General features: G+C 36.4%; 1 protein-coding gene across 4 annotated transcripts in view; it reads right to left on the bottom strand.

Moving 5' to 3' along the window:
- The window catches only part of WDR7 (WD repeat domain 7), a 354664-nt gene that overhangs the window by 135693 nt on the left and 202129 nt on the right, over window positions 1-16842 (bottom strand). For all 4 annotated transcript variants that reach the window (XM_036874819.1, XM_036874818.1, XM_036874817.1 and 1 more), the window contains one exon: window positions 16012-16233. In XM_036874819.1, the coding sequence (XP_036730714.1) occupies window positions 16012-16233 (222 nt within the window). The remainder of the gene's footprint in view (window positions 1-16011; window positions 16234-16842) is intronic.

Here is a 16842-nt window from a genome sequence, read left to right as displayed (position 1 = left end):
AAGAGATTATAGGAACCATTTCTTCAGTCTGATAAAGTAGCTAGTAGCAGACCCAGAAATCCATAGCAATTAAAAGGCAAATAAAAGTTAAATATAGAATTTGTACATCTATTGTACATTATAATCAAAGATCTCATCTTGTTAACAAGTCATTAATTATTCCTTATCACTAACATCCCTGGGAAGTAGTGGGTAAGTGATGGGACATTACTAGGCCACTGAAATGCAAATTTGGGGGCAACAGTTGCCAAGCATCGTTTATTTATCCGTAAATGCAAAATGGGGTTAGTTGTGCTTACCACACACAGGCAGAGTTCAGATTTTTGAGGCCAGGTCTAGTTTTGTTTTAAACCTACTCCTGTCAGTAGCTATGTGACTACACTGCCTAGAGATCTATTACAGCTAGGATAAGGGTACTTCTCAGAAAGAAGAAACAAAGTAGAGAACAATTTTTTGGTCAGTCTCTGAAAACATAAAATAATACTATAATGAGTCAACTAAAAAATAGTTATGCAAAACATAATTAGCTCATCATAAAGCACCAAGCAGAGAATGAAATTATAGTTATTTGAAAGTTCTGACTTATGATACTGTATCTTAGAATTATAACAATAAATTAATCCTTCTGGGCCAGTTATCAATTTATAGTATCTCAGCTCCAAATCCATGGTTGTCACCCTCCCCCACCCCCCCTATACCCCACTCTGTAATCCTGGAGTTAGACTCTGTGAACATCTCCTTTGCCAGTTGGCAGAATGATAAGCTTTGTCAATAGAGGTCAACAGAGTGATCCTGCAAGAGGAAGACCACTCCCTCTCAAGCAGCTCTGCCCAACCCCCAGAAAATGGCAGACTGCTCCCAGGAGATAGACCAGCCCGTGCCCTCCAGCAACAGTGGGCTGCTTCAGAGGAGCTCTCAGCCCTCCGGGAACCTCAGGACCACCTCCAAGCTGCCCACACTCTCAAGCAACAGCAGGTCACTTGTGCCCATGCCCTTTGGCAAGTTTCTTCACCATCCACAGGCGGGGTGTTTCCCTTGTAGCCACACTGAAGGAGGGCCTCTCCTGGTCTTTAATTCCTTTATTATGCATTTTACCTCACCCAGATGAGGTGATAGCTGGCTGATATTTTGCACATGCTCCTGGACTGCTAAGAGTCTCTTATACCTCTTTTAATAGTTAAACACTTCCTACTATAAGCAATCCTTCATCATTTTCCTGTTCAGATAACTGATGTGGTTTCTGTCTCCTGACTGATATACCTCCCTTCTTTCCCATCTCCCTTCAAGAATGATCAGGAACCAACATCACACTGTGTCAAAGTAACTGCTTTTACTTCTGGGATGGAAGCTCCTATGCAGCTTTGATAGTCTTCAAGAAGATTCTACTTCCTCCTTTCTTCACATAATTGGAAGTAGCACATTTCAGACACCAGGAGAGCTCTCCAATGTCCAGCCCAATTTAATCTAGGGATGAAATTTCTGATAACAGTAAAAATATAAATGACTAAAAGAATTACTCAATCAAAATGCCATTCACAAAACTAAGTAATGTCTACTTTTTATATATGTTGAGTTCAATTCAGAGATCATTTATAAATCATGACTTTAATCCCACTTGCTTACAGGAGAAAATCAAGAGGTTTGGGGGCTAAATCAGACAAACATCACTTAGGCACACACACACAATTCAAAACTTAAAGCATATATTGAATTCTCATAGATTATTTCTCAAAATGCTTGTTTATCAACGTGTCAGCACCTTTTCAACGGAAATGAAACACTCATTTATTCTTAAATAGTATATTATGATCAGAAATTGTTAACACAGAAAGCATGTATTTATTACACACTGGATATGGTTCAAGATCAGTTTCTAACTTGCACAATTTAGAACGACATTTTTAACAGTAAAACACAAAACTGAAGTTAATGAATGAGAGGCATGCTGTACTGGGCCCTAATTTCCATGGGCAGCTTCCCTAAATGTAGGTTCAAGGAACACAACAATTAATTGTTCAGCCACGAGCAGAAGAAAAACTGTAAATGTGAAAACAGAAGATGCCTTAAAAATTTCAGAAATGTAGCACAATACCTTAGAAACACATTATTGCATCTCTAATATAAGAACTTAAAAAAGATTTTTTTCCTTTTTTCCTATGACTAGCAATAAACAAAATTCAGAGTATGGAAATATTTACTCTGATATTTTCCTTCAACTTAATTTCATGTAGCACCCCAGCGAAAAACACATCTAGTTAAACATTGACTTGTAAGTAAGAAGCATTGGTATTTAATGGACATGGAGTAAAACTAAATGTGAAAAAATTTGCTTTGTCTTCCAAAGCCTACCTATTAATACAATGATATATGTTAAGAATGTCTAATCATTATGCTTTTATTTTTAAAGCTATGAACAAAACTGTAGTAAACCTTCTATCCATGGGTTGTATAACACACTTGGAAATTGGGGTGGCGGGAGAGGGATACTGGGGATGGGAGCCATAGAAAAGTAAAATTGCAATGCCCAATTCTGAGCACCCTCAGCTACTTTAAAATACAGTAGCACTTATACTACTATAAAATACGAATCTATCTTTATACTACCACCTAGGAAAAACTGCTTTTTAAAAACTTTTTATTTTGAAATAACTTTAGGCTTATAGATAAGTTACGTAACTAGGAAAGGGAAATCACACATATCCTTCACCCAGCTTTCTCTTATGTCAACAACTTATATAACCACTGCATGACTACCAAAACTAGGAAATTAACATTGGTGGACTAGGGCTCCCCTGGAGGTGCAGTGGTTAAGAATCCGCCTGCCAATGCAGGGGACACGGGTTTGAGCCCTGGTCAGGGAAGATCCCGCATGCTGAGGAGCAACTAAGCCCATGCACCACAACTACTGAGCCTGCGCTCTAGAGCCCACAAGCCACAACTACTGAGCCCACGCACTACAACTACTGAGCCCGCGTGCCACAACCACTGAAGCCCGGACACCTACAGCCCGGGCTCCGTAACAAGAGAAGCCACTGTCACGAGAAGCCTACGCACCACAATGAAGAGTAGCCCCTGCTCGCCACAACTAGAGAAAGCCTGCGTGCAACAACGAAGACCTAACGCAGCCAAAAATAAAATACTTTAAAAAAAAAAGATTAAAAATATATGTATGTATTGATGGACTATTATTGCCTGAACTACAGACTTTATTTGAATTTTCCAATGACCTTTTCCTCTTCCAGTATTCACTCCAGGGTCTCACATTGTATTTAGTTATTGTGTCTCTTTATAAAGTCTCCTCCAATCTGTGACAGACAATTTCACATACTTAACCTTGCCTTTCATGACTTTTGATGAATACTGGTCATTTCGGAAAATGTCTCTCAACCTGATGTTTTCTCACATTTAGATTAAGGCCATGCATTTTTGGCTGGAATACCACAAAAGTGATATTGTGTCCTTCTCAATGTATCATATCAGGGGGAGAATGCTGTCTATATGTCTTATTACTGACAAGGTTCACCTTGATCACTTGGTCATGGTAACCAATTACAGTGGAGAAAGCCAATTTCCCTTTGTAATTGATAATGTCTTAGGAGGAGATACTTTAAGGCTGTGTTAATATACTGATTTTAGCAACCACCAGTGGATTTTGCCTGTGACAGTTATTACTCCTGTATTTGCCTAATGGAGATTTTGTATTTCCCTCGTTCCTTCTACATTTATTAACTAAAAGTCTTTTGTAAGAGCTGTCCCTTCTCCTCAACTGACTGATTGACTGATTTATATCAGTATGGACTCAAGGGCATTTATTTTGTTCTATGTGTTATAATTCCACAAAATATATCATTTATTTTGTTGCTCAAATCAGCTCAGTTTTGGCTATTGGAAGCACCTGCAGGAGCTCCCATATCCTTATGATAGGCATGCCCCCATTCATTTTAAGCCCTTCCTGATTTTTTGACACTGCAGATGTTATGGGTTCATCTTGTACTTCCCCTGCCCCAGCCCTAGAACCAACCGCTCTTCCAAGGAGTCCTGGTTCCTTTTATTAAGAGAACGATATTTAGAATCCTTTTATTAAGAGAATGATATTTAGAATCAATATCTGAGCTCTGGGTATGCACATTGCTACTGGGATGTCACTGTTCCCAAGCCCTTAAGTGGCCAGAGAAAGGAGACATTGTATACATACTAACCAACACATACACACAGAGCTATATTTATTTCTGTATGTATATTAAAAACCATGAGTTCACACTGTTAGCTCAAGATTCATTCTAGCATTTTCCCTTTCCTCATTTGTAACAGTGAGAGTTACCTCAGTCACTATAATTTTGAACCCTTGAATACATACTGTTTACTACAAAATTCAATGAAAATGTACACATTAATATCCATTTTTTGTTTCAGTAACAGAGGTAAAGACTGAATATATGACTACGTAAAAATTATAAATGTCCTACTACAAAGAACCAGAAAGTATAAATAACAATAAACTAAAAAAAAAAAATAACATGTAAAAAGTACCCACTGTATAAAAATAAACAACTTGGTACAAAAAATGACAATACAGGGGGCGGGGGATGGGTGAAATGGGTGAAGGAGGTCAAAAGGTACAAACGTCCAGTGATATATAAGTCATGCAGATATAACGTACAGCATGGTCACTATAGCCAAAGCAATTTTATAACAGAAGAACTAAGTTGGAAGCCTTCTACCTAATTTCAGAACTTACTTGAAAGCTGAAGTCATCAAGATAGCATGGTATTAGTCAACAGACATATAGATTAATGAAGGAGAGGAGACGGTCTAAAAATAAACCCAAACATCTAGGATTAATTTATTTTCAAAAAAGGCAACTGAATAGGGGCAAAAAGGAAAAACCATTTTCAACAAGTGTTGCTAGAATTAAATTTCTGTATATATATGTTTAAAAAATTAACCCGATGTCACATCATACTCAAAAATTAATTCAAACCAGAGCACAAAGCTAAATGCAAAAGCTAAAACTTCCAGAAAAAGACAAAGGGAAAAAAAAAATCTTTGAGACTTTGGAGTAGGCAAATATTTCTTAGAATATAAAAAGCATGAAGTATAAAACAAAATAACTGATAATCTGTACTTCACTGAAATCAGAAAATTGTGTTCTTTGAAACACACTGTTAAGGTAATCAAAAGACAATCCACAGAACGGGAGAAAATATTTACTTCGCACATAGAGAAGTTTTTCTAGACAATGCAAAAATAGAGTACACTCATAGGATAGTACACCCAGTTGCTTTCCAAAGTGCTGAAACCAATTTACCCTCCACAGTAAGTGTAAAAGAGTTCTACTTGCTCCTAATGCTCACAGATATTTGATAACGTCAGACTTCAAGCTTTCAGTTTGGTAGATGAGAAATGACAGTTCATTTGGCTTTTAATTTGCATTTCCCTTATAATAAGACTTACCATTTTTTTATAGGTTTATTAGCCATTCTTATTTCCTTTTGTGAAGTGCTTTTTCAACCTTTATCCGTTTTTCTGCTCTGCATTTGTCTTTTTCTTACTCAGTTGTGTGTCTGTGTGTGTGTGTGTGCGCTTAACAATCTCTTGTCAGTGACCTGTGTGATAAATACCTTTTTCCTCTTTGTGGCTTTACTTTTTACTTTCTAAAAGGTACTGTTGATTATAGAAGTTTCTAATTTTAATGTAGTTGAATTTACCCATTGTCTTTATTATTTGGTTGGGCTTTCTGACACCTGTTTACAGAATTGTTCCCCATTCCAAGGCCAGGTTTTCCTATATCATCTTTTTAAAGTATTATTGTTTTAGCTTTCATATTTAAGTCTTTAAATCTATATAGAATTGATTTTTTTGGCTATGATGGGCAAGAGGGATCCAATTTCATTATTCTTCCTTATGAATAGCCAATGGTAAGTATACCATGTATCAAAAAGTCTATCCCTTATTTCACTGATCTACAATGCTAGATCTATAAAGGGTCAAATTCCTATGTATACATAGAACCATTTCTGTGCTGTCTATTCTGTTCCATAGGTCTATTGGTCTGTTCTTCACGAAGATAACACTATAATAATTGCTATAAATTTATAATAACTTTTGATATAAGTAAGGGAAATCCCTCCACCTTGTTCTTCGTCTTTAGAAATGTCATGGCTTTTCTTAGTTCATTGTCTTATCATATAAATTTGAGAATCAGCTTGTCAAGTTCAATAACAAAAAACAATAACAAAGACCCTATTGGTATTTTATTTGGAATGGTATTGATATAAAATTGTTTGAACTTACAGAATTAAATATGTTAATTACAGCAACCCTGGAGCACACATATATAGGACATACAAATGTGAAGGAACCATTCTGCAGAGCTGTCAGAAAACTTCAGACCAAGGTTATTTAAATATCAGATATAAGAAAGTCTTATGCAAAATAAAAGGGGGAGGGGGGTTGCCATTAGCAATACAATGCTAAAACCTGTCACTGAATCTGCAACTCAATCAAGGTAACTAGTATATATATTAGATGGTTAGCAGAGACTTATACCAATGCTGCATTACATTCTAGACCAAAAAATTGGTATAATGCCTTTGTACTACATTCTTATAAGGATATAGATCTCAGAGTACCACAGATGTTATATTTAGCTACTGAAATATTTTTAACAAAGTCACCTCAAAGCCCTTTTGTATATTAAATGGACCACTAACAGAAAGGACCACTAACAAATGTTTCAAATAATGTACAGGAAGGTTGGCAAATTTTTTTCTGTAAACAGCCAGATAATAAATATTGTTGGCTTTGTAGGCCATACAATCTCTATAGCAACTACTGCTGTTGTAGTGTGAAATGCCAAACAGTATGTAAACAAGTAGGTGCAGCTGGGTTCCAATAAAATTTTATTTGAAAAAAATAGGCAGGGGGCGAGGGTTGATTCATAGCTATGGTTTGCTGGCCTGTGGTCTAGAGTACAACTACATCAACATAACACAAGTCCACAAAGCCGGACACGTGTGGGAAATGAGTTTTGTGGAAATAACTGTAGCCTGGTATGCTGATATGAGGTACCCATAAGGAGGGATGGCAAAAAAATACTTTAAAGATGCTCAGCTTCAAACATGGCATAGCAGTGGAATATTAGAACCTTTAAAAGCAGAAAAACAACTGGTAAAGAACAATGAAAGTAAGATAGCAAGTTCAAGTGGCAGTAAAAAACACAAGCTCTATAGTTAGAATAATAATAAATCACTTTAATAATTTCACAGAACTGTGTACTTTTAGATGGAAGTGGCCTTAGAAATAACCTTGTCCAACTTACTCGTTTTATGGAAGAGGAACCTAAAACCCATAGTGTAGCAAATTAACAAAAAGAGTTGCAAACTAAAACTATTTTTGGAGAACAAGGATGGGATTACATCACCAAACAGGGTCTGTAATGCAAGTGTCAGATCTCAGTTAAAACGATAAAGCTGTTAAACAACATAAATTATTTATAAGTAAAAACAAGAGTAGTGAAATTTCCCATTTGATCTGAGCTTAGTATGTTGATGTGGTTAAAATGAGAAACAGGTAATAAATATGTAGAAATTCATCTAAGTAAATAATATATAAATACATAAGAGTACAAATAAATAATTACAAAAATATTTGGTGTTTTATTTCAACACATGTATAATAATATGGACAAAGAAAACTGCATTTTTATATAAGTCCTCTGGGAACTAATATAGATTACCACAAACAGTAGGAATCAGTATGTATTGTAGAATATAATATCATGGGCTTTGGGGGCAAATTGCATCTGGATTCATATCCTTTATAAGACAGATAACCTTAAGGAAGTTACCTAATTTTTAAGTGTATCAGTTCACTCATATATAAAATGCTGACAGTAATACCTACCTTATAAGATTCTTAGGAAGATTTTAAAAAGTGGTCTATACACATATAAATGTCCCAATACATAGCAGATGTATTTCCTTTCTTTATTCTTCTATACACGATTCTGGTAACGATAATAATAACTAACGTTCAACTAACACTTATATGTCAGGCACTTTTCAAAGTGCTTTGCATACGCTAATTTACTTATCCTCATAGTACTCACTCTGTGAGGTAAGTGATATTATTATTCCTATTTTTTAGTTAAAGAAACAGGCAAAAGCATTTAAGGCCACACAGCTAGTGAGTAGTGATTCAAGATTCAAACCCAAGCAATCCAGAATAATGAAATTCCAATAAAAAGGCTGAACTACCTAAAGAATTAGCCCTGAGAGTAATATAAATGTCACTTATTCACTCTGATTAGTTCCCACTACCTCTTCCAATTTAAAATATAAAGAAAATTACAATTTGTGCATTAAGGTAGTTTAGTGACCAGAACTACCATAGAACACTCAATGTAAAATAACTGTGAAGGACTCTATATTCTACTGGGTTCCTCTATTCTGGCTACAGATGAAAATCACATATGAAGCTTTAAAAATAACATAGATGCCCAAACCCCACCCCTGACTTTCTGAATAGGAACTCCAGGGTGAGGCTCAGACACATGCATTTTTAAAACATTCTACATATGATTTTAGAGCATAGCCAGAATGAAGAATTACAGTTCTAAACACTGAAGATGTGATGGCAATGCAAGTCAAGTGGCATCTGGACCAGGATGATTTTCAAAGGTAAAATTACAAGCGAGAAGTGGCAGTAAAGAACAGGGAATGCTGAGTTAGGACAATGAGAAGAGAGAATGAGGTGGACAGTGGGGTAGGAAGCCAGGCAGGGAGGCAGGTTCCCTTGCAGGTGCCTGGAAGGCCAGGTTAGACACACAAGGGAAAGCAAATGGAAATGCAAACTATATGGCCGAAGCGGCAGCTCAGCAACACCATCTGATGGCTTTTGTGTGACCAGTGAAAAGATACATTTTTTTTGGTCACTGCTTATCCTTGCAAATGCAACAATGCTTTCTTCATCATTGTTGCTGCTTTTTTTCATAACTTGCCACCACTGCTAGTTTTGTTATTAATTGCAATTCAGTGACTTGGTCCCAATCTTGCTGAATAAAACACCTGAGATTTGGCTTAACTTTCTCACCTTAAAATGTAGGAAATAAATTCATTATTACATCAACTTCAACCAATATTAATATAGTCATTAAATAAAACATGAATGGTTAGAAAGTACACAAAGTATATGGGGGATCATTTTCACGACAGTAGACCACAACAAAGTAAAATCAAGCACAGCACCAGAATAATGTAAAACTCTAAATACAGGTTTCACAGAATTTAAACATTCCTGAGACAACATCTAACTGAGGCTTCCATTTGGTGGTATTACAACTGAACTAATCAAGAGGAAGATAACTCTATCTTGTTTTAAAAAATCATAATAACAAAGAAGCCATTTATTCCAACAAACTCTTGGGGTTCTTAACTGTTTTTATTTTAGTGACTGTCTCTTGAGAATTGAATGGAATCTGGAACTTTTTTCCAGAACAGAAATGCAAGTGCACATAAACATAGCATTTTCCAGGTAACATCAGTGACACCGTGCACCTCAGCCAGCTGAAGAACCCTGACATTGTAGAATTCCTAAAGACCCACTGCAGGGAAAAAATTCATTTTCTTTCTCTATTCTAAATATTTCACAACATAGATGCAAACCATTTCGTAAGTATGGGGATGTGGATTTTGTACATGTTTATCCCTCTGTGGCAGCAGCAGATCCCTAAACAAATGATTCAACAGTGCTCCAATTTCCAGGTGAGCTGCTGCTTGCTGACATGCCCCTCTTTTGTGCAGCACCACTTCTGAATCTCACTTGTTTATAACACAAGACAACTGTGAGAAATGGTGAACATACACTGATTTAGATTTGGAAGACAAGTGTTCAAGTCCAGGCCTGACACTTTTTAGCAGTATGATGTTAAAATGTTTGACCTATGCCTTCAATTTACTGTCTGCAAGAAGAAAGCTTAATCCAACTTCATCAATGTTCAGTGAGTACTGAGCAAAGCTTCAGTGTCCTCATCTGATAAATGGTAATAGTGTTTAATTGATATGTTTTGAAGATTAAATAAGATAATACATGTAAAGAGCATAGCAAAATGCCTGGCACAGAGTAAACGCTCAGGAATCAGCTATTATTAATGTGCCTCATGTTGGATAAAATATCTGTCTTGCAGGGTAACAAGAGATACATAGGGACTTGGAATAAACAGTGTGTTAAATAAATGGTGGTGCCTCTCTCCACGTCTGTGGACATAAGGGGGAGCTGGGACACACAGGAATGAGTAACATGCTGAGCGGAAGCCTGGAGAGGCTGCCCATCTCCTCCCCTCCACGATGGAAGCAATCACTCCCCAAGCTCCTGCTGCTGTTCAGGGCTGAAAAGACTCAGCTGATTCCTTCTGTGGGATTTGCCCCAGGATGAAAAGAGCTGCCTCACCCAAGGTCACACCCCTTCCTCAGGGCACCGCCGATCCAATGACTGAATGACATGGGACTTGAAGGCTGAGGCCTTAGACTCAATTCAGAACAAGTCCAAAGTCTATCCCAGCTCCAGAGTTCCCAAGGTCATTGAAGCTTTCTAGGCAATTGAAATGCAATTCAACTTCTCCCCCTGCCCAACCCTGCCTCTTTCACTCCCTCAAGGTACTGATCCCAAGGATACTCCCACACACAAGTCTGTCTCAGAGTCGGCTGCCTAGGGAAGTTACGACACTTGCCCAAAGTCAGAAAGCTAATGAGAGATCAAAATGGGATCTACTACAGATGTGCCAGCATCATTCCACAATTATAAAATGAGCAGAAGAGACCAAATGAAAGAATGAACCAAAAGATCTAAAAGGTAACATTATACATAATTCCCTAAAATATTCTTAACAATGCCTAATTTGTGGATTGGAATAAAAATTAAGGAAGGTCCCTATTGAAGTTGAGTTGATGAGACACAAGAAGGCATCCATCCCTACATGGAGAGGAAACTGGGAAGATGAAGAAGGGAAATTTCCTGGGATGTTTTCCATTTCACTTCAGACGCAGAGACTAATTGGACCGAAAGGGGCTTTAAAGACAGAACAGTTCCTGCTCTTTATTTTATACAAGAGGAAACTGCAACCCCGAGGGTCGCTTTGCTTCCCAAGAGTACAAGGTCACAGAGTAGCCTGGTCTAGGCCTCTTAATCTCCAGAGTCCTTCAGCTTTGTCTTCAATATGTGATTTTGACACTTTATGTAAAATGTAACACCCACAAAAGATTCATATATATTCCAACATAAGTATAAAATGTATTATAAAACTATGTATGACTTTTGAATTAGGCATCAGTGTCTCTCCCCGCCCTCCCCATCAATGTGGATAATTGGAATTTGACTACATTATGAGTTTTCACAGAATGGCTTTACGAGGAAGGCTAGAACTGCAGCAATTAAACTTCAAAAAATATTGTATCTTAATGGCCTTATCTCAGAATGAGGATAATGATTATTATCTCATTCAATAGGATGCCATAAAGACTAAATATTTAATGGTAGCAATACATTCTAAATGCCACATAAACAAATATCATAGCAATACCTACAGTAACTTCTGGCAGGTTAACATTATAGCAGGTTAATATTACACAGAACTGACTGAAAAGAGCCCAAGTAACACACAGAACATTTAGACATCTGACTGTTTCCAATCAAGAGAGCAAGATGTGGGACTTCCCTGGTGGTCCAGTGGTTGGGACTTCATGCGCCCAATGCAGGGGGCATGGGTTCAATCCCTGGTCGGGGAACTAAGATCCCACATGCCCCATGGCATGGACAAAAAATTAAAAAAATAAAATAAACCATCTATAGATTTCAAATAATAAAAAAAATTTTTTAAAAAGAGAGCAAGATTTAAACTGATAAACATAAATTTAATCAAGACATCCCAATTCTTAAAAATCCCTGTGGTACGCAAATCTACCACCAAGGAATCTAAGACCTTTGAGGAAAAGATAGGACAATGGGATGGAAGTTGAAAGAAACTCATGAGTATCTTGAAAATACTTTAAAATTATTAAAATAAAATAGGGCAACCATAATAAGAGGAAAATATCGCGGACATTTTATACATTTTGAACTTGTTCCAATAGGTACTACATTATTCATTTTTATATATGATTTCTGCTTGCTAAGAAACCTCTCAGAATCTGTCTTTTGTCACAATGAAGTAATTATAAATATTATTTGCTAAGAAACATTACCTTCTGCCCTATCTACTTCTACATTCTTTATCCAAGGTGCTCAAAGAACAAACTTGGTTCCAAAAGTCTGCACTATTTTGAATGTTTGGGTAAATTTTATTTCCCTTGCCTGGGAAAGCTGAGGTAGCCCCAGGCAAAAGTCCCTCCACAGCACAGTTCAGCCCAGGGTTTCCGGCACGTCAGAAACAGGCTTTGGGACCCCTTTACTGTAGTTCAGCTCCCTGAATTTTAATAAACCGAAGAGCAGTACTAAGACCCTTTGGTTCTTTTATCAATTCCTAGGGCTTCTTTGAAAAATCTCTATTTCTACTGGGCTATAGCTTTTTAAAAATTGCCTCTTTTCACCTAACCCATTTCCTCTTTTTCTAGTTACAGCAGTAACAATTTGCAGATGAAACTATAAGTCAAAAGAAAAGACATACAGAAGCAAATTCATGAATATCAGAATTTTATATAAACTGTGGTTAGAAAACAGACAATAACAGTATTAGTCTAGATAACTAAGATAATGTGGTGTAAACTAATCTGCCTAGCAACCAGCCAACGGCTTGGATGAAAATCAGTCAGCGATTCATTATTTATGATGTTCCTACATTTATATACAGATACTAAGATATTAAGCTATATGAAAATTCCAGAGAAACAACATTTATGTTTACTTTCCTTGCAGGAAAATATAAAATACAAATGAATGCTGTTGAAATATTATATAAAACATGTTGGACTAAATCAGTAGCCTTCAAAATAAGTAATCCCTTCAAAAGGGAGCATCTTAAAACTTTTCAAGGGACACATAGTTTTGTAAGCACACGTAGTTTTAAGGCACAGTTAGTTTAAAGGAATTGATTTTGGGATGCTAAATATGCAAATTAACACCTTGGCTAAAACTGGGAGGGTAGAAATTTTCTCTCTTCAAGGAAAATAATCAAGGATGTAAGATGTCTGACATTTAAAGGGAAGTCTGTCATGCAGTTTTTTTAATGGATGATGATGGATATCAAACAGTTATGCCAAATATTCTACTGAATATATTTAAAAGAACAATAGTTTTATTTTTAAATGTCAATATTCACAATATCCTCAAAATTATATCTTTTACAAATGTTTAAACTTACTATTAAAAAGTTTTAGCTGTCACACTATGGAGAACAGTATGGAGGTTCCTTAAAAAACTAAAAATGGAACTATCATACGACCCAGCAATCCCACTACTGGGCATATACCCTGAGAAAACCATAATTCGAAAAGAGTCATGTACTACAATGTTCACTGCAGCTCTGTTTACAATAGCCAGGACATGGAAGCAACCTAAGTGTCCATCGACAGATGAATGGATAAAGAAGATGTGGCACATATATACAATGGAATATTACTCAGCCATAAAAAGAAATGAAATTGAGTTATTTGTAGTGAGGTGGATGGACCTAGCAACTGTCATACAGAGTGAAGTAAGTCAGAAAGAGAAAAACAAATACCGTACGCTAACACATATATATGGAATCTAAAAAAAAAAAAACAAAAAAACAAAAAAAACATGGTTCTGATGAACCTAGGGGCAGGACAGGAATAAAGACGCAGACATAGAGAATGGACTTGAGGACATGGAGAGGGGGAAGGGGAAGCTGGGACGAAGTGAGAGCATGGCATGGACATATATACACTACCAAATGTAAAATAGATAGCTAGTGGGAAGCAGCTGCATAGCACAGGGAGATCAGCTCAGTGCTTTGTGACCACCTAGAGGGGTGGGATAGGGATGGTGGGAGGGAGATGCAAGAGGGAGGAGATATGGGGATATATGTATACATATAGCTGATTCACTTTGTTATAAAGCAGAAACTAACACACCATTGTAAAGCAATTATACTCCAATAAAGATGTTAAAAAAAAAAAAGTTTTAGCTGTCAATATAAAAATGTGCAAGGGATTAGACATTTCTTGATACTCATTAGAGAGATGGTGAACAAAAAAGTTTGAAAGCCACCGGACTAAATCATGTCAAGGTTTCACTAACCTCTAGTATTCTAATGTCAAGATTCTAAATAAGGCTCTCTCTATATAAGTCCTAGGCTGTCTGGAGTGACACAGAAAGGTTGGGCCCATTAAAGAGCCCTTGGTAGAGAAGGTGAGATTTGAGCAGGGTTTTATGAATGGAAAACAGGGAACCTGAAGAACTTGGGAAAAGCTGAAGAGGCCTCTGCAGGAGAGGGGAAGTGGACGTGCCCGGGTGGAAAATGGGAAGAGCGTGGGTTTTCAGGTCGCAAGAAGCTTGAGTTCAAATTCAGGTTTTACTAAATTTTGGCTGAGCTACTTTGAAGAAATCTTCATTTCTATTTTGATGATCATCTGTTTTGATGATCAAACGAAGAGATAGAAAAGAAAGTGTTTTTTAGATTATAAACTAATAGCACATGTTAGTCATTAAACCCTTTTCAACCAGAAACCATTGAGCAGTAGCAGTTTACACAATGGTCAAAAGCATGAGCTCTAGAACCAACAAACTGTTAAGACAAAAACTGCCATTTCCTGGAGGAACGATCTCAGCCAGGTTAACGAAACCTCTCTGTGCTCGATTAGCCTTATGTGTAAAATGGAGATAATTGAGGAACAACCCACTTTATAGGGTTATTGTGAGGATTAAGTGAGTTAGTGCGTGTAAAGAGCTTAAAATCATGCTCAAAAGAATTACGTGGTTGCTTTATTATTGGTGGTGGTGGTATTCCTATTATTACTCCCTGATTCGCAATGTCAAACGGAGATCAAGAGATTACCAACCACTAATACGTATTTGTTGGATTAAGAATCTAAAAAGGGGTTGGGGTCGGGTGGGGAGGGAGGAGCAGGCAGGCAGCTAAGTCTATAAAAGGGCTTCAATAATAAAGCCACCAATATGGCTCCTTGGTTTCTCAGCAAAAGTATGTGACAATGATCTAGTGAACTTCTCTGCTGTCACAACTAACAAAGTAGCCTATATCTTTTCCCCTTGCTTAAAAGCCAAAACCCCAAAAGAACACATTGCAATTTATGCTACAAAGAATATCTTGATATATTCGGTAGGATTATATTTGGTAGTTAAGATGGCACATTTGTTAGAAATGATTCTGCAATATGGTAGTAACATTCTGTCCTTACCTAAGGGAGTTCTGACACTAAAGGACCAAAAGACCTCATTATAAAATACCCTTACCTATTATTAACATACCAACCACAGAACCAAAAGTAGCAATATGACACAAACCCTTTGAGCTCTGAATGTAATTTTTTAGTCATTATTGGAATAATGTTATTGGAATACTTTTTAAATTACAGAAGTAATTCGTAGTTCCTCATTCACGTTCTTTAAAATACATACATATATATTTATCCACATACACACACACACACACACACACACACATTTTTTTTTAAAATAAAAAATTGGTCTTCCACCCCTGACTTTTCAAATCACATTCAGGACAAGATGCATAGTTTTTCGGAAATTATTTTAGAAGTTAGAAGTTTTGGCTAAAGTCTTGACCAAAATGTGGAAACACAAAGCTCAGAAATGTGTTATTTTAAGAAAAGCATTTAAAAGACCATGTTTTAACTTTTAAAAAAAAGTCCCAGAACTATAACTACAGGGTAATGTGCCAAAAAGATTGTGCTGTTTTCCAATTTCATTTAAGCATTCTATCTGAGCTAAAACTCAGGATATGTTCAATATTCTGAGATTCTGTTAACAGGTAATATGTACTGAGAAGCAATAGGTCGGCGTTAGGAATTTTTAACTTACAAGTATGTCTGGCCAGTGAGTAGTTGGATCCACCACTAGTCAAACCAAATCCCTCAGGAATTTGACTAGAGCTTCGAGGTCTGGTCAGCAGTTTAGGAGGTTCAATTTCTGCACCAAATTCAGCTCCTATTACTCCTAGTAAAACAATAGCAGTAGCTTGCTTCCGTCTTTCCTCATAAGATGTGGAAATTTTTTTCATTTGTGGGACACTTGATAAGCAACCTGAAAACCAAAACATAAGAATAGAAATTAAAAGACTATCAATACATATGATAAGAAACACATTCCAGATTGGTCTCTCAGGAATGAACAGGCTTTTCAACAAATGGCACTGGAACAACTGGTTTTCCATGTGCAAAAGAATGAATTTGGATTTCTACCTCTCACCATGTAAGAAAATCAGCTCAAAATGGATTACAGTCCTAAATATAAGAGCTAAAATTAAATAACTTACAGAAAAAAAAATAGATGTATATTTTTTTATGATCTTGGGTTAGACAATGATTTCTTAGATATTATAGCAAAAGCATGAGTAATTTAAAAAAATTTTTTAAATTGAACTTCAGTATTAAAAACTTTTGAGCTTCAAATGACATAATCAGGAAAGTAAAAAGAACATACAGACTGAGAGAAAATATTGTCAAATTATATATCTAATAAGGGATTGTATCCAGAATACTTAAGGACCGCTCCTTACAACTCAATATTAAGAAAATCCAACTTTTAAAATGAGCAACCAATTTAAATAGATACTTCTCCAAAGATATATGAATGACCAATATGCATATTAAAGCTGCTCAACATCATTGGTCATTAGAAAAATGGAAATCA

This window comes from Balaenoptera musculus, chromosome 14 (genome assembly GCF_009873245.2).
Source record: "Balaenoptera musculus isolate JJ_BM4_2016_0621 chromosome 14, mBalMus1.pri.v3, whole genome shotgun sequence".
Taxonomy (NCBI): domain Eukaryota; kingdom Metazoa; phylum Chordata; class Mammalia; order Artiodactyla; family Balaenopteridae; genus Balaenoptera; species Balaenoptera musculus.
This window is presented reverse-complemented; position numbering and strand designations above follow the sequence as displayed.